Consider the following 18,751-nt stretch of genomic DNA (forward strand, 5'->3'; position numbering starts at 1 on the left):
CCTCCCCACTCAGAACACTCAGACAGTCCTAGAAAAAAAAATGCCTGAGAAATTGCCCATTGCTAAGAAGCTATTTTGGTTTCCTTTTGACCATTTTATTTGAAAGCTATCACATTTAAGGTACTTAATTGTTATTATTACCCAGACATTATTTGATATTGAGATTAACACGGCTGCAGTGGACCTTCTATACACCTTTCTAAGATACCACATTGTAATACAACCTGGTTTAAACTAGTTTGAGTATTTTAGTCACTGTTGAGCATTTTATCAGGGGTCCTACTTCCACCACTACCTTTGTTTTGCCCCTTTGGGGTGAACTTCTTTTAAGGCTTTTTTTCCAGCGCTAACATTAGAGGAACTACATTAAATTAGTGTGCAATGTAGGTCTATGTGACTTTTCCCACTCATAGTGCCGGTCATTCATATGGTTCTGGCAAGGTATTCAGTGTTTAGAGACTAACTGGCCTTTTTGTTGTAATTCTCAGCAGCGAGATAGAAGGAGTCTGTTGCAATTTAAATATTTTTATCAAGAATAATATCTCAACTCACATCACCCACTTACCACTCAATCACCATATATAGTATCTTAGTAAGGAGAAAGACGTACTATCGCGCTTTTTACCACCCCCTCTGCTGCTTTTAATTTTTTCACTCTTGTTTTCCCTGTCTTTTCCTCCTTCTTTCTCTCTCTAGCTCTCTTTCACATCCTCTGGCGAGGAACTGAATGGTCAGGGCATAGCAGATGATGTCATGTCTTTATTTCCTTCTTTTTTTAACCTTTTTTAGTCACAGAAACACAGAAGGGTGGGTCTCAAACATGGATTGGCTGTAGATTGAGTGACACACACACATTCCCCTTTAACCCCACATGCATCGTCCTCCTCTTTTCACTCTTTACTATCTTATTCCTTCCGTTCTTCTCAAAGTTTCCATGATGAATTCTCATAAAGGGGCACCATATGATTATTCTGGGGAAATGCTGAGTGAAGTTGTGTGGAGTTACCTTCAGTGACACATGGACTGCTTGGAGGGCAGTTTTGCAGACCTGAGGTGAGGAGAATGAATGCATAAATTAGATTTTCATCCAAAGGTACAGCTTTCATACTCAGTCATGGAACCAACAGTCTGTGCACTAACTCCTCACAAACATCTTTCCACTCAGTGGCAAATGCACTCACACACACACACACAGAATCAAATGCAATCTCTTACACATTCAATCAGTATTTGTTATATACACATTTTCCGTACAGTGGCACACACTCTCTCTTTCTCTCTGTATGCACAGGCTGAGTAAACCACACTGGTTCCAGTGCAGGGTGAATAAAGGTGCTTTTGTCAGAAGGGGTGGGCAGTCTGGAACAAGGATGAATGTTCCCTCAGTTCGCTCAGACATCACGCCTCCCTGCTTACTTTCACAGCATATCTAGAAGAGGAGGACCTCTGCAGATTGGTGGGGTAGGGAGGGGTGCAGGGGTGGGGGGGGGGGGGGGGGGGTAGAGAGGGGTGCGGGGGGGGTAGAAGCCGGGGTGGGTCTTAAGGCCAGCCAGTGAGCTCATTGGAACAGTTTGTTTTTTCTCTCCTCCTGAGCGTGTAGTTTTTGGAAGGCATACGAGCTGCGTCTGAGCCTCTCTGTCAGTCTCCTGTTCCAGCTGCATGGGAGAGGTCACCTCAGCCTTCTGGGGTACGCCTTAGCACCCCTCAAAAAAGACTGGACTTCCCTGTGACACCCCGCTCTCCACTCTGATCGCTCCTGCTCCTTTAGACTTGAGGTGTTAAACACTTGAGGTTTCTGTGGCGTTTTGAGGCATTTGCTGCATTTATTATACATTTTTTCCTGTATGTTTGGTTTTCTGAGGTTTTTTTCTACCTCACACCAGTGTGAGAACTTGGTTGAGAGCTTTGTGTACGGACAGAAGAATTTCACACAGAGCCGCTGCAGTGAAGAGCGTGAGAAAAGAAGACTGAAAGGTGGAAGAAGGAGAGGAAAGATTCCTAACTGGAAACGTATTCTCTCTCTTTATCCATCAGTCGTCTGGTGCTCCTGCTGTGGAAAATGACCCTCTCGGTGCGCTCCCTTCAGGATGGGGTAAGTACACCTTCATTTACACCTCTCACCATACTCATACTAGGCCCTGTAGTCAGTGGCCCTCGGTAAGGCTGTGACGATACCAGTATCGCAACGTTTTTTCCATGGCAAAAATTGCAACACCAAGTAGACCAAACTCTTTGGTAAAACCTGCTGTAAAATATAGTGTGCTATAGCTTGGGAAATATTTAAATGTTACTCTGGATGAGAACATAATGTTTGTTTCCAACATCAGGGCTGTTTTCCTAAAGAAGTGAAATCCGCTTCGTGTTTTATTTCCTCTACACTACTAACGAGTATCTCAATACTGGTATCGTCCGGGTTCTAGCCGTCAGTGGTCCCCGGTGGTCCCAGGACCTGAAACCAGTGAGATGAGTGAGGGGAAATACTACTGCGTCCAGTGATGCAGGAGAGGCATTGGCTACATCGACACCTGCACTACTTGTTATGAGAGTGGGTTCTGATGCCTGTATGCCTTTCAAGGGCACAGGACTTTGTTTTTGTGTTGAAGGGGGAGAGTTGGTTTGTTTGTCATTCTCACAAACACACGCACACACACAGACAGACACACAGGCCTACAGATACATGCCGCTGTAGGCCCAGATGTAATGTTCACTATCTTGTATACACTGTGATATACAGCCTTGTCCTTCATCATAGCATGCTGAAGATCCCTTTGTTCTTCCATTCAGCATAACTCTCCCTACAGTTAGTTATTGGTCAACAACATATGATTTGATTGAAATGTGGGAGATTCCAGTTTTTCCCCTGCTATTATTGATTAGTTGTTGTATCAAGTGTAATCTCAAGGAATTGGTTGTAATATGCTCTACTTATATATTCCTATAGCTCTCTACTCTCATACATTCCAATATATCGCCACGCAAAAATTATACAATGTATACACAAAACACTCAAAAGTAATGGTCATTGGCATTTTTCTCTCCATCTCCCATTTGAACATACTTATCACTTACATACACACTCACTCTTATTTTCTAACCATGATTAGTTTTCAACATGTTGCGGCATCACAGGCAAAAGCCTCAATTATACCTTGGACTTAAATTTTAATGGATTTCCTGTAATGTATTTCTGTATGTCATCTGAGGGGCGTAGAAGAGGGGGTCGATTGAAAGAAACTCTTAACAGGAGAAAGGAAAAGGAGAGAATGACTTGACGGAGCGCGGGAACAGTAAAATAAAGGAGGAGATGAATTCAGGAGGGAAGTGAAGGAGAGGGGGAAATGAACAGGCTAGTAAGAGTTGTAACATGAGGGCTACTGTTCCTGCGCGCTCCACACACGTCTGCTAATGAGATCAAGATGTCAGAGAGTGGGATTGGAGAGGGTAGTGGGAGTGGAGCGAGGCGAGTGGGGGTGGAGAGCGAGGGGAGTGAAGAGAGAGAGCGAGGGGAGTGAAGAGAGAGAGCGAGGGGAGTGAAGAGAGAGAAAGCGAGGGAGTGAAGAGAGAGAGAGCGAGGGGAGTGAAGAGAGAGAGAGCGAGGGGAGTGAGAGAGAGAGAGAGAGCGAGGGGAGTGAAGAGAGAGAGCGAAGAGAGAGAGAGCGAGGGGAGTGAAGAGAGAGAGAGCGAGGGGAGTGAAGAGAGAGAGAGCGAGGGGAGTGAAGAGAGAGAGAGCGAGGGGAGTGAAGAGAGAGAGAGAGAGAGAGAGAGCGAGGGGAGTGAAGAGAGAGAGTGATGAGAGAGAGAGAGGGAGGGGAGAGAGAGAGAGAGAGAGAGGGGAGTGGAGAGAGAGAGGGGAGTGGAGAGAGAGGGGAGTAGAGAGAGAGGGGAGTGAAGAGAGAGAGAGGGGAGTGAAGAGAGAGAGAGGGGAGTGAAGAGAGAGAGAGGGGAGTGAAGAGAGCGAGAGAGAGAGAGGGGAGTGAAGAGAGCGAGAGGAGGGAGGGAGGGAGGGAGGGAGGTGGTGGAGGGGGCACCAACTATGGTCAGGAAAGTAAAGCAACACAGAGATGTACAAACTTTAACATATTAACTCACACAACACACTACACACATTCTTGGTTGAGGAAGTTGACATGTTATTATCTTCCATGTTGTCATTGAAAGAGGCGAGTGGGGGTGGAGAGATATATATATATTTCTACTAGTCTAGCTCCTCGACTGCTAGAAATATAAATTAATCAGCAAATTGTTACTCTCCTCTCCTGTTATGTCCTATACTTTTTATTTAATTGATTTTTATTTTCAATCCCAGCCCCCGTCCCCGCAGGAGGCCTTTTGCTTTTTTGGTAGGCCGTCAATGTAAATAAGAATTTGTTCTTAACTGACTTGCCTAGTTAAATATTTTTTTTAATAAAATAATACTTCTACTTTCCCTCACAGTTTAGCTCTTGCCCTTTACACCTCTGCAACATTCTCTCTGAGCCCCATGGCCCGTCTTTCTCCAACCCTGTCTCGTCTTTCTCCAACCCTGTCTCGTCTTTCTCCAACCCTGTCTCCACCAGAGCCAAGTCAGAAAGGCTGAGGTGGATTGTAGAAAGGTATTTTGGAACAAGCTTGAGAGAAATGCCACGAAATTCAGCCACCCTTTCTTTCTCTTTCCTCCTCTTCTCTCTGATTCTCACTCACTATTCACACGTCCCAAGTCCCCACACAGTACAGCCTCTCTGTCAGGTAACAAAAGAATAGACTGATGATCCATCCTGTTTTTAACTGTAGCCACTTCTCTTGGTCCCTGTAGAGAAACGGCAGGACAATGGGAGGGTGTATTTTGTCAACCACAACACACGGACCACACAGTGGGAGGACCCAAGAACCCAAGGGTAAGCCAATCTGTCTGCTCCACTGTGAAAGTGTGAGGGATCATGCTTGAGTGTGTGTTTGTTCTGTATCATCGTGTGTGTGCGTGTTCATGTTTGTACACACAGGTGTCTCAGAGAAATGTCACCATACATTGCGACCATATTTTCACTGATATTACATGAACTAGTGTAAGATAGGGACTGCTAGCTCGAGGGCCCAACACTATGCAGCACAACCATGTTATCATAATCATAGACGTAATTTACAGATACAATAATTGGTGAATAGGACAGTGTCCTGTATCAACCCCATAGTAGGCCATGTCACCTCACTAGGGCTGCCCTCTAAGCTGTGTGGGAGGGGTTTAGATTAGTATTGTAAGCTAATTGGTCAACGAGAGGCCTCGGGCATCTCTACCCCTGAACTAGTGTGGATGGCATTGCTGTCCCCTCACATCAAATTGAACAACAAAACTACAGTAATGGTGGATGGTCGCTTTATCTTAATTGTATTAGGGATTTTTTTGATAATTTTACAATGTCATAACATTTTATTCATTCATCATTTAGTTAATTCACTCCCTCATCCACCCCCTCAGTGAACTCGTATTTATATTTTCATGTTGTATAACATCCGTGTGGTCTTATTATCATCACCACTGAGCTCCGAGGTTCTGAGTCGTGGGCAGGGAGAGCTTCTAGTGGGACGGGGAAAGGGCCGGGGCCAGAGCCCAGGGCCAGAGCCGGGGCCAGAGCCGGGGCCGGGGGGGACAGGTGTGCCTAGTTTGGGGAGCCTCCCGTTTAGGCTCTGCTCACTGCCCTCTCCCTCTTACAGGATGATCCAGGAACCCCCCCTGCCCCCTGGCTGGGAAATGAAGTACACCGCAGAGGGAGTCCGATATTTTGTGGATCACAACTCTCGCACCACCAGCTTTAAAGACCCTCGTCCCGGGTTTGAGTCAGGGTAAATATTAATCTGCAGATAAGGGCAGTTACATTTCCTTATAAAAGCTCCTGACAAAAGCACTGTACGACTCCTTTCTGTCAGGGATGATGTATGTAGGGATCTCTTAGCCTGCTTTTGTCATCTTTTTTTTTGTTTCTTTGAACCTAAGCGAATTCAAGTTGACTATCTTTAGGGCATAGATAGCTAGCCTAGATACAAGAAAGGGGATTTATATATATATATATATATATATATATATATATATATATATATACATACACACATATGCAAGCAAGCACACACTAATATAAACACATGTGTTTTGCCTTGATGCATGGCCCTATTTTGACATCTTCCAAAAGACAGTCGGGAAAATGAACAGATGTGGGCCAACAAATCAAATCCAAAGCAGACTGCTCTGCTATCTGACTCTGTCTGTGTGTACGTATGGATGTGTGTGATTGAGAGAGAGCAAGTGTTCATGCTGACATTGAAACATATGAAGGTCTTGGTGTTATATTTAAAGATGAGAGGCCATAGAGGGTTCTTAAACTGTCTCAAATGTTTTACATTTGATACTGCTGCAGTCCAAATCTGTAGCCAAAGGGTTGCCTCTGTGGTCTGAAACTTCCTAACCAAAACCAAGTTGGGCCTGGCAGCGTTCAACAAACCGAATCAGCGAGTATTAGAGGCCTCACTCTCTCTCTTTCGTTCAACCTCCGTATTTCCCCTTCCTTGCTCGGTCTCTCGCCCTCAGTTTTTGCTCTGCTGACGAGGCACTTATCCAGAATGTCTGTAGTGAAGTGGTGTAGCTTGTACTAACACAGCTGCACACCAAGGCATACCTCCATCTCTGGGCTTAACCCAGCTCCTGCTGCACATCAGATCTGACCACCTCCTTAGAATACTGCCCAAAGTCCTCACTGTGCAGCTCCACAGCTGGGCCTATTTTCCTGTCTCTAAAGCATTTGTGCACAGGACAGCCATGACAGGCCTGTCTTTGCCCAGTACAGCTCCAATATCCCTCCCCTGACATGCACAAATTTGAAGTCTGGCTTTATTTCTTGCTGGTACAGCAAAAAAGACTCTCCTTTTGTTTCTCTGTAGGTCGAGAACGGGTAGTTCTCCCGGGGCCTATGATCGCAGCTTCAGGTGGAAGTACCACCAGTTCCGCTTCCTGTGCCATGTAAGTGCTGACTGTCGTTTCTCAGACCTCTGTTATGAGAACAGGGTCTTATCTCTAGCCAAGTTATTTTCTACTGTGCCGACTCGATCTCTTTGCCTAATGTCTAGCATTGAGGAAATATATTTTTACACTTCTCTCTGCCTCTCCAGTCCAATGCCTTACCCAGCCATGTGAAAATCTCAGTGTCCAGACAGACTCTATTTGAGGACTCATTTCAGCAGGTAAGGATGACGTGGAGTCGGTTTCCCTGCTGAGGATATTCTATTTTAAATGTTATGTAATTAAACTTGCATGAGGGTTGCTGTTGTTTATCTATTCATTAGTACTACAATTTGTATTTTAACAACTAATATAGGATCGTAGGGTGGCAGTTTCTTTGTTGTGATGCTTGTGTTTTGTCCTTTTTCCTCAGATCATGAATGTGAAACCATATGACTTGCGTAGAAGACTCTACATAATCATGAGGGGAGAGGAAGGTCTTGATTATGGAGGCATTGCTAGGTAAGATGGCCGTCTACTGCCTGCATGCCTGGCCTTCTGCCTCTTACAACAGTTGTCTTTCTTTCTCCTACCTCAGCTATAAGTATTCTTTGTCTACCCTGTGTTCCTCACTTAATTATTCATCATCCATCATTTATCAACTCCCTGTCTCTTGCACTGTCATCTGTTGTCTGTATGTGTTTTGGTGTTTGTGGACTTGTGACAGTGTTTCCACCACTGGTTGGTGTCAGCGGTGGGATCCCGGGCTTTGTTCCTCCTGCTCCTCCTCCTGCTCCTCCTCCTGCTCCTCCACGTGGTCTGTGTTTGCGTGTGTCTCTGTCTCCGGTGTCGCGCCAGTGGTTTTACCCTATGGTAGGTTACGTCATGCTGTTCTACCACAGGGTAGAACCACGGACGGGATGTTTGGATGTGTCTGCACAGCCCCGGTACGACCCCCGGGACTGGCTGGCCAGCTGTGGGGGCAAAGGTCAGGGGCTTGGTGGTGGCCGGGGCTTCATTCTCTACATGCATTCATATTCTACATTATACTGCTTGTCTTCGTGGTGCTTTATGGTGTTGTGTGTGTTAGTATGTATATTTGTATGTCCATGTGCTGACTGTGTAAAGGTAAAGATTTTGAATAATCTTTCAGTCATGTCTCTGTGTTGGTTGCAGGGTTGTAATTAGCCAGTAATAGCTTGCTTTTGGCCGATAAAAATCTATAAATATTGAAAATCCAATCAATAAAATTGGCACCGGCCAATTGTCTGGGAGAAGATGAAAAAATCCCATTGACGAAAAATGTTTTTTAGCCTATTCATTGATGGAAATAGATTTGACTGGTCGTGCTTATCAGTCCATAGGTTAATTTGCGATTTTCTTGGAATGACATTGCCTCGTGTACAGTATATACGTTATTTATCACACGCGTACAGCATTCAGAGCCTTTGAGCTGAAAATCTGTCAGACAGTTGGAGAGCTGCTACTGTAGCATCTCAAACGGCAACGGAAGGCAGGCTTCATCAGTGCATCACACACCACTTTGCAATGAGTTGGAGGCAGTATGCATTTTGAAAACATTTACTTCATTGTTTTAAACGTGAACGTTTTAATACATATTATGAGTCTTACCTTGCTTCAAATGAGCCTATTAGATCTCTCTTTCAGCATTTCTAATGGATGTTTTGGTGTTTTCCTGCTAATTGTATTATGGAAGGAACATTCACGGGTAGCCTACTGCCTTGTGTGCATTACTGCGCTTATAATGTGAAGAAATAATAGTTTATCAACATTTTAAGCTAAATGTTCTGATTAGTTGCATCACTCATTTCTTTAAAAAATATATATTATGTAGCCTAGACCAACTGGTTGTATGAATTTGGGATCTATCGTTCCCACAACTGTCCCAGAGTCTGTTTGAAATAGGCTATTTCTCCCTTGACAAGCTGACCAATAGAATAGGTCAACTTTTGTACTATGGAGGATAGTAGATTGACATAGGCTAGTGATTTTGCTGTTTGTTACTCATCTTGTTGGCTGAGGAAAAGTACATGTGGACAGTTATTCTAACATCTTCAAATTGCACATCAGAATTCGGTAAGAAGGACTGCACATCTTTCCATCCTCGACTTGCATGTTCTGTTTTTATGAATTACCATAATCAAAATGTGATTTCTGTCATTCTGAGCACCATGGGTGGACGACCTAATCATATTACACACCCAATGCATATGGGTCCGGTAAATGTCAATGTTGCCGGTCAAATGTCCAGAAACCCTGGTTGGTTGGACCATTCCTCATTATGGCAGTTTCTCTTTCATATTTTGCAGATAGAAACGGGAAATTTGGAAGCCATTTTGGAGTTTGGTTATAGAGGTGACATTTTAAAATGTTAGCATAAATTACAGCACTTCTATGGTGATAAATGGAAAAGTCATTACCACAATAAAACCAATATTCCAAATATCTGATCATTTTTTTAAATGACATATTTTTGTTGAAACTGCCATACAGCTAATGTCCTCCATGTTATAATTTTGGTATACATATTGAATTATTTGTGAATTTGACATTGTGCTTTTATTAATTAGTTTATTAGTTACTTTTGAGTTACATTTGTTTATTAATGAGCAAGTGTATGCAGAAACTGGACCCAATTCTGATTATTTAGAAATTATAGCCACTGTGATGCTTTTTTGTGCTGTCAGAATATCTCATATTGTTGTTGTCAAATGTGTGATTTTGTAATGTATGAGATGTTTTTAATGCTGTACTACTCTGTAGACAATACAAAAAAGCAGTGTCAAAAGTGACAATCTGTACCCCTCACACACAGCCAGATTAGGCTATAATCTGTACCCCTCACACATAGCCAGATTAGGCTATAATCTGTACCCCTCACACACAGCCAGATTAGGTAGATTTCCTGTCCCTCTGATAGATATAGATGTGTACTGCCCTGTCTCTCCTCCATACAGAGAGTGGTTCTTCCTGTTGTCCCACGAGGTGCTGAACCCCATGTACTGTCTGTTTGAGTACGCTGGGAAGAACAACTACTGCCTGCAGATCAACCCCGCCTCCTCCATCAACCCTGACCACCTCACATACTTCCGTTTCATAGGGCGATTCATCGCCATGGTGAGCGATGCTTAATTGGCAAATTTGATGCAGATTTGCAACAACTAAAGTAAACTACAGCAATAGTTATGGTTAGAATTTAACATATGATGAGGATGTGTTGCACAGAAGGATTTTTAGGAACAGGAGAGGAGAGCACAGTGTATGACGGTCTGTGTGTGTGTTCCTTAATCTCTAAATCGTTTTAAAGCCGTGTTCCTAAACCAAGTATAGAACCCTCCCCACCCCCACCGCCCATCTTTCCAAACCCAACTCTCTCTGTGAGAATATCCAGAAAAGACAGGCCCCTAAACCCCTCCCCCCATGACCTCACTGCCGGACACAGACCACACCTCTTACCCACCGTTTCACTACTAACTGAATCCATCTTCTCCACACACAGACAGACTTGTGTGTGTTTTCTGTGTGTGCGTTCTGTTAGTATTGAAACGGTGCGTGTGTGTGATCACTTTACTGTGGTTGGGCTAAATGTGTCTTCATCTATGTGTATCAGCACAGGAGAGAGATGAAGCTTATGACATGTTTTGGTGTAGTACTTATCGCATCCACTCTCTCCTCCCCTCTCCCTCTAGGCCCTGTACCATGGCAAGTTCATCGATACTGGCTTCACTCTGCCGTTCTACAAGCGTATGCTCAACAAGAAACCCACTCTGAAAGACTTGGAGTCTATTGACCCTGAGTTTTACAACTCCATCATGTGGGTGAAGTAAGTACTCCGCCCCTTCATTATGTCTGTTTGAATGTGTGCGCCCTTGTGGCAAATTGTGTGAATCTGAAAAGTATGTGAAGAGTGTGATGGAAGCATTTGACATAATTGTGCAGCTTAAAGCTTCAATAAGTTTACGATGCATCTGTGATCTCTCTACAGAGATAACAGTCTGGAGGAGGGTGGGGTGGAGCTGTACTTTGCTCAGGATATGGAGATTCTGGGGAAGGTGTCCACCCACCAGCTAAAGGATGACGGAGAGGATGAGCTGGTCACCACGGAGAACAAGGAAGAGTACATCAGGTCAGCCATCTCCATCACTACTTTGTCCCTCTTGTCAATCACTGTGCTATCCGTCACTGGTGTGCCACAGACTAGCATTCATCTTGTTTCATCTTGACACTTACGTCAATGAATATCCTTCCTTGTTGCCTAGAAAATGCTATTTTATCATCCCTGTCTCTCTACAGTCTGCTGACAGACTGGCGGTTCACACGTGGGGTGGAGGAGCAGACCAAAGCCTTCCTGGATGGCTTCAATGAAGTCGTGCCTCTTGAGTGGCTTCGCTACTTTGACGAGAAAGAGCTGGAGGTACGTAATGAGGCTGGAAGAAAATGCAGGAAGTGTGCTCGGTTAGATAGGCGGAGTTATAGGTTATGGAGCTTTCACAATGACTTAAGTTGGTAGAGGGGACTATTTGTTGCAGATTCTCTTTCTGTGACTGTGGGTTAATGGTATGTTCTCATTCCTCCCTCCAGCTGATGCTATGTGGGATGCAGGAGATAGACCTCAGTGACTGGCAGAAGAACACCATCTATCGGCACTACACCAAGAACAGCAAGCAGATACATTGGTTCTGGCAGGTACAGTACAGTGGCCTCCCTTTACTGCTGTGTGTGTCTCTGTGTGACTGTCTGTCTCACTATGTGTACGTATTGCCCATGTCAATACAATACACTTACCTGTGTATTATGTAGGTGGTAAAGGAGATGGACAATGAGAAGCGGATCCGCCTGCTCCAGTTTGTCACAGGAACATGCCGTCTGCCAGTCGGAGGCTTTGCTGAACTCATAGGTGCAGTTCAGCCACCATTCAGTAACCACCTTTTTCACTGTCAAATGTCTTTTGCCTAAGAATCTAACAGTCTCTTTTTCCCTTAGGGAGTAATGGGCCACAAAAATTCTGTATAGACAAGGTGGGGAAGGAGACTTGGCTTCCAAGAAGCCACACCTGGTGAGACTGATGTTTTCCTGAATTCCTTTGCCATAGTTGATTTATTGTTTGTTATCGGTCCTATGATAACATCCACTCGTTTTGTGTCTGTGTGTACCCCTACTGAACACAAACTGATCCCTCACTATCTTTTCTCTCCATCTCAATCACTCACACAGCTTCAATCGCCTGGACTTGCCACCCTACAAGAGTCTGGAGCAACTGCGAGAGAAACTTCTGTTTGCCATCGAGGAGACCGAAGGATTCGGGCAGGAATAAGGGAAAAATAATCACATAATGAGTGAGGGAAGGTGGATAGAGAAGGACGAGTCATTCATTCAAGTAGTTTTTTGTTGTTAATCACAGGAATATGAACTCTCCGATCATCTAGCCCCACTTCCAGATGATGTGTGGTTGGGAGACCTTATAACCATAGGACTGTGGGAGCCCACTTGTACCTATCCTCACACTAGGTTGTGGGTACAAGGGAACCAGGATCAGAGTAGGGAACAGGTGAGTGAGCTGAGGGATAGTCCAGAAAGATTAGTGTTATGATATGACCCTAAACCCTCTGTCCTGCCTGAAGACGCCAGCCACGAGATCTAGAGCACACCAGAAGCATAAAACAGGATAATGTCTTCAAATAATTGTATCAACTGCAAATCGCAACAACAGCACAGCTACAGCCAGTATATCATATCTATCTAAGAGAAATTAACATTTAAAAATGAGAGCGTGTGTGTTTGAATGGGAGAGAGATAGTGGTTATAATTAGTGACTTCTGTTAAGAGGAAAGATTGGTGAGATGTGATTTTCTTTTCTGTTCATTGTGAAATTCATTGTTACCTGTACATAGCTCAAATAAATGACTCAAATCTTGAAGTGGGTTGATTGTGATGGTACAAGGAATCAATTTTCTTAATGCCTTGGTTAGAAATGTTGAATCTGGTTTTGGTTAGAATGTCATATTGCTAGAACACTGATTTGGTTATCCAGCCAGTCATATTAGTCTGCTAACAGTATTTCTGTGAAACACTGTGTCGATGACCTCCCATTTCAAACATAAACTTCGACTGCAAATACTGACAGGAGGCAATGACAATGTAAGCAATAATAATACATAGTTACACATTTTGGGCACATCAAGCATTTCATGATAAAATAAGACTTGTGCTGCTGAAATATGTCGACATTCAATTTTGACACTAATATTTACATTGATTAATGCATCTCAAAATGTATGCACAGTAGTGCAACAATGGTAAAACATCAATGAAGGTCCAAAACATTGTAATGCTTGGGTCTATGCTGAGATCGAGCTGCCTTGGGCAATGTCTGGAAGCACACAGCCAGGGATGGGCAAAAAGTACAAAATACTATTACAAAATACCATAGAAATCCAAATAAACTACAGAATACTTGTATTTTCAAATACAGAAATACATTTGCAAATAGCCTGCCCGAACATCACCAACATTCTCAGTAACTGTTACAGAAATGTTTGACTTGCTATGACTGTGATATGTGTTGTTTATCTACCTTAGTTGAACGCACTGACTAAATCACTCTGGATAAGAGTGTCTGCTAAATGACCAAAATGTTACATTTCTATGTGAAAATGAACATACCAGAATGAACTGCAAAGCAAATGACAGCAATATTTCCACATATAACTGTCACCATTCCTATTATGTTTCATGGACCTTGAAATAAGCCTATGCCAAAGTACCAGAGTAGGCCTACACCTACGTAAACTTGAGTGTAGAGTAGGCCTACAGCTACGTAAACTTGAGTGTAGAGTAGGCCTACAGCTACGTAAACTTGAGTGTAGAATAGGCCTACATCGATGCAGAGTGATGATTTTCCATACAATTTTGACAAATGGTGTGCTCGTTTTCATAAATCCTTGTCAGTTTAGTGTGACAATGGAAAAATGTCTAATCAGCCCTGAACTTTTCATTTATCAATGGGCATGTGAGGAGCATGAACACACACAATTTAGAGGCAATACAGAACTTTTGCCTCTGGGGGTGCTCTTTAGCCAAAAGGAGTAAAAAATTGTCTGAAATATTGCACAATAATTTCTGGATTAGACATAATGGTTTGTTATATCAAATCAGGGGTGAAACTTACACTGGGAACGGGGGGAATTCTGAAATTCCATTTTTGTCCCCCCCAGTTTTATCATTGGAATGGATGCAAAACGAGGCAACGGTGTGCTTTAGGACCATGCGGACGCCTCCAAGCGGTCAGGTTGGCTGTTTGGACTGGATTTTTTTTTTTTAAATGTCCTCCCACTTCTAAAACCAAAGTTACACTCCTGTATCAAATCAAATGTGAATAATGAACAGTACAGGCTACACTCAAGACAACATGTGAGGCAAACAATTGGCGAATAAACCTCTGTACAGCCACTAAGGGCCATGGTAACAATGAACAGCAATTGGTTGATAAATAATTTGTGGTTCCATCATTTCCAGAAACGTTGTACCATGTTGTTGTTTGACTAGTACTTGATTGATGTCTTTTTGAGACCTTCAAACTAAATACTTTCTGGAAGATAAAGTTTATTATGTAGTGTGTATGAATACTAGAATAGCCTCATCCATTCATGTCTTGCATAGGTTAAAGGAATAATCCACTCAAAAACTTTTGGTATTTTTTCATTAGTCCACTGTTGACACAGTCCCACATTTTTTTCCATGTCAGCAATCAACTTTTCAAGATATAGGACTTTAAAAAATCTAATTGTTACTTGCCACATCATCATGAAGATGCAAAATGCATCATATGATGCAAAAACATCCTCATGATGATGTGGCAAGTGCCATTTTGCTTTCAGGGCATAAATGCCCCATGAGCACATTGCGATCAATGCAGCGGCAGCCACAGGGCACCTTGATGAGGTTATTATTGTGCATGGTGCGGCAGGGTAGCCTAGTGGTTAGAGCGTTGGACTAGTAACCGGAAGGTTGCAAGTTTAAATCCCCGAGCTGACAAGGTACAAATCTGTCGTTCTGCCCCTGAACAGGCAGTTAACCCACTGTTCCTAGGCCATCATTAAAAATAAGAATTTGTTCTTAACTGACTTGCCTAGTTAAATAAAAAGGTTAAAAATATATATATTAAAAAAATGGTGCTTCTGAACAAATTAATGGGTGATGCATGGTACTTTTGATTTAATATCTTGACAAAACACATTTTTTATGTTGTGATCATGAGATAAATAAGTTGTGATCTTGACATAACAATGGATCTATTTTTTCTTCTTTCATATATCCTCTGCTCTTATGTAAATATTAGAGACAGAAGAGGAATGAAAAATGTGCAATGCAATGAATGTATCACAATAATAAAATAGAATCGTTTTTTTTATTCAATTAACTAACCACCACAGCAGGGGGCTCCTGCCACCATAGTTAGCTAGTTGGTTTAAAACTCACTGCTATTGCTGCAGAATGTGGGCTACAGATGAGATTTCCCAGCTGTGCTACGAGTGCTTCAGCGAGTTGCCCAAGAGAGGAAAGCCCGAGCCGGGCAGAGAGTGGATGCTGTTGGCCGCAGAAGCAAAAGTTTGCGTCCCTGAATCAAGAGAAAGGTCAAATATAAATGCATCTCGTTGACTTTGTTTCTTCCCCTTCAGTTCATAATACAAATATCAGAGAAATAACTATATATGTAGGCAACACAAGCAAACTGTACTTGATTTTCTATGAGTGAATGTCAGTGCAATAAGGACTTTGTTTTATCTCCACTGTTGAAGTGGTGTCTTTGGGAGCTGGAACCAAGTGTATTTGGCACTTAGCCATGAGCTCAAAGGGTTGGTATACCTGCACAGCTCACACTTACACATACACACACACTTTTTCTCACACACATGCTCTCACCCTCTCACACAAAAACACACACACACAAAGCATAGATATGTAGTGGCTCACTCAACTTCTCGTCCCATCCGGAGATGTGCTTAATGACCACCATGCAGAAGTCATTGCTAGGAGCTGCTGCATTAGGTGAAAGCGTGTCCAACCTGGTCTCATAGACTAGACGTAACATAGTAATTGTCAATTCAAATTAGTACGATATGTTACGTTTGGTATGGTTACATAAGACAGATGGCAAAAACAGAAGTAGGACGGTTGGTTGGTTGAGGTGGATGGGTGGGCATATAATGTGAACGTTTAGCAGCCCAAAGGATGCAATTTCGAATCTCATCACGGGCAACTTCAGCGAATTAGCAACTTTTCAACTACAGCTAGCAGGTTACACACTGCATCGGCAGGATAGAACAGCAGCTGGTTCACGATATCTAAGGAAGTCTTGAGATTTTGCTCGCCTGAGGTAGAGTATGTCATGATAAGCTGTAGACCACACTATCTACTTAGTGAGTTTTGATCTGTATTTTTCGTAGCTGTCTACACACTCAATGAGCTGTATACCGCCATAAGCAACAGGAAAACGCTCATCCAGAGGAGGTGCTCCTAGTTGCTGGGGACTTTAGTGCAGGGAAACATAAATCTATTTTATCTCATTTCTATCAGCATGTTAAATGTGCAACCAGAGGGGGAAAAAAACTCTAGATCACCTTTACTCCACACACAGAGACACATACAAAGCTCTCCCTCGCCCTCCATTTGGCAAATCTGACCATAATTCTATTTTCCTGTCCTGCTTGCAAGTAAAAATTAAAGCAGGAAGCACCAGTGACTCGGTCAATAAAAAAGTGGTCGGATGAAGCAGATGCTAAGCTACTGGACTGTTATGCTAGAAAAGACTGGAATATGTTCCGGGATTCTTCCGATGGCATTGATGAGTACACCACATCAGTTACTGGCTTCATCAATATGTACATTTTGACGTCATCCCCATAGTGACTGTACGTACATATCCCAACCAGAAACCATGGATTACAGGCATCATCTGCACTGAGCTAAAGGTTAGAGCTGCCGCTTTCAAGGAGCGGGACTCTAACCTTGAAGCTTATAAGAAATCCCGCTATGCCCTCTGACGAACCATCAAACAGACAAAGAATCAATACAGGACTAAGATTGAATTATACTACACCAGCTCCGACCCTCGTTGGATGTAGCAGGGCTTGCAAATTGTTACAGACTACAAAGGGAAGCACAGTCGAGAGCTACCCAGTGACACGAGCCTACCAGACGAGCTAAATTACTTCTATGCTCGCTTCGAGGCAAGTAACACTGAAACATGCAAGCACAAGCTGTTCCGTACGACTGTGTGATCACGCTCTCCACAGCCGATGTGCATAAGACCATTAAACAGGTCAACATTCACAAGGCCGCAGGGCTAGGCGGATTACCAGGACGTGTACTCCGAGCATGCGCTGGCCAACTGGCAAGTGTCTTCACTGACATTTTCAACCGCTCCCTGTCTGTAATACCAACATGTTTCAAGCAGAGGACCACAGTCCTTGTGCCCAAGATCACTAAGGTAGCCTGCCTAAATGACTACCGACCCATAGCACTCATGGCTATAGCCAATTTCTATTGCACTCCACACTGCCCTTTCACACCTGGACAAAGGAACACCTACGTGAGAATGCTATTCATTGACTACAGCTCAGCGTTCAACACCATAGTGCACTAAAGCTCATCACTGAGCTAAGGACCCTGGGACTAAACACCTCCCTCTGCAACTGGATCCTGGACTTCCTGACGGGCCACCCCGAGATGGTATGGGTAGGTAACAACACATCCACCACGCTGAGCCTTAACATGGGGGGCCCTCAGGGGTGTGTGCTCAGTCCCCTCCTGTACTCTCTGATTCACTCATGACTGCATGGCCAGGCATGACTCCAACACCATCATTAAGTTTTCCAATGGCACAACAGTGGTAGGCCTGATCACCAACAACGACGAGACCGCATATAGGAAGGAGGTCAGAGACATGGCCATGTGGTGCCAGGACAACAACCTCTCCCTCAACGTGATCAAGACAAAGGAGATGATTGTGGACAACAGGAAAAGGAGGACAGAACACGCCCCCATTCTCATCAACGGGGCTGTAGTGAAGCAGGTTGAGAGCTTCAAGTTCCTTGGTCTCCACATCACCAACAAACTATCATGGTCAAAGCACACCAAGACAGTCGTGAAGAGGGCACAACAAAACCTATTCCCCTTCAGGAGACTGAAAAGATTTGGCATGGGTCCTCAGATCCTCAACAGGTTCTACAGCTGCACCATCGAGAGCATCCTGACGGGTCATTGCCTGGTGTGGCAACTGCTCGGCCTTCGACCTCAAGGCACTACAGAGGGTAGTGTATACGGCCCAGTACATCACTGGGGCTAAGCTTCCTGCCATCCAGGACCTCTATACCAGGCGGTGTCAGAGGAAGGCCCTAAAAATGGCCAAAGACTCCAGCCACCCTAGTCATAGACTGTTCTCTCTACTCCCACACGGCAAGCGGTTCCCGGAGCGCCAAGTCAAGGTCCAAGAGGCTTCTAAAACAGCTTCTACCCCCAAGCCATACGACTCCTGAACATCTAATCAAATGGCTACCCAGATTTCTTGCATTGCCCCCCCCCCCTTTACACTACTTCTACTCTCTGTTATTTTCTATGCATAAGTCACTTTAATAACTCTACCCACATGTATATATTACCTCAACTACCTTGACTAACCGGTGCCCCCGCATATTGACTCTGTACTGGTACCCCCTGTATACAACCCTGCTATTGTTATTTACTGCTACTATTTAACTATTTGTT

General features: G+C 43.7%; 1 protein-coding gene across 2 annotated transcripts in view; it reads left to right on the forward strand.

Moving 5' to 3' along the window:
- Nucleotides 1–12,899, forward strand: part of LOC139389768 (WW domain containing E3 ubiquitin protein ligase 2) — a 40,041-nt gene extending 27,142 nt beyond the window's left edge. Inside the window, exons 11-24 of one of the 2 annotated variants that reach the window (XM_071136746.1) lie at nt 2,035–2,092; nt 4,793–4,874; nt 5,689–5,817; nt 6,907–6,985; nt 7,135–7,206; nt 7,398–7,486; nt 9,943–10,102; nt 10,675–10,808; nt 10,971–11,111; nt 11,279–11,399; nt 11,567–11,671; nt 11,786–11,882; nt 11,969–12,041; nt 12,200–12,899. In XM_071136746.1, the coding sequence (XP_070992847.1) occupies nt 2,035–2,092; nt 4,793–4,874; nt 5,689–5,817; nt 6,907–6,985; nt 7,135–7,206; nt 7,398–7,486; nt 9,943–10,102; nt 10,675–10,808; nt 10,971–11,111; nt 11,279–11,399; nt 11,567–11,671; nt 11,786–11,882; nt 11,969–12,041; nt 12,200–12,299 (1,440 nt within the window). In that variant the 3' untranslated portion in view covers nt 12,300–12,899. The remainder of the gene's footprint in view (nt 1–2,034; nt 2,093–4,792; nt 4,875–5,688; nt 5,818–6,906; nt 6,986–7,134; nt 7,207–7,397; nt 7,487–9,942; nt 10,103–10,674; nt 10,809–10,970; nt 11,112–11,278; nt 11,400–11,566; nt 11,672–11,785; nt 11,883–11,968; nt 12,042–12,199) is intronic. The other variant, XM_071136823.1, reaches the window with a different exon arrangement.
- Nucleotides 12,900–18,751: the final 5,852 nt, after the last annotated feature.

Source organism: Oncorhynchus clarkii, chromosome 1 (genome assembly GCF_045791955.1).
Source record: "Oncorhynchus clarkii lewisi isolate Uvic-CL-2024 chromosome 1, UVic_Ocla_1.0, whole genome shotgun sequence".
Lineage (NCBI taxonomy): Eukaryota > Metazoa > Chordata > Actinopteri > Salmoniformes > Salmonidae > Oncorhynchus > Oncorhynchus clarkii.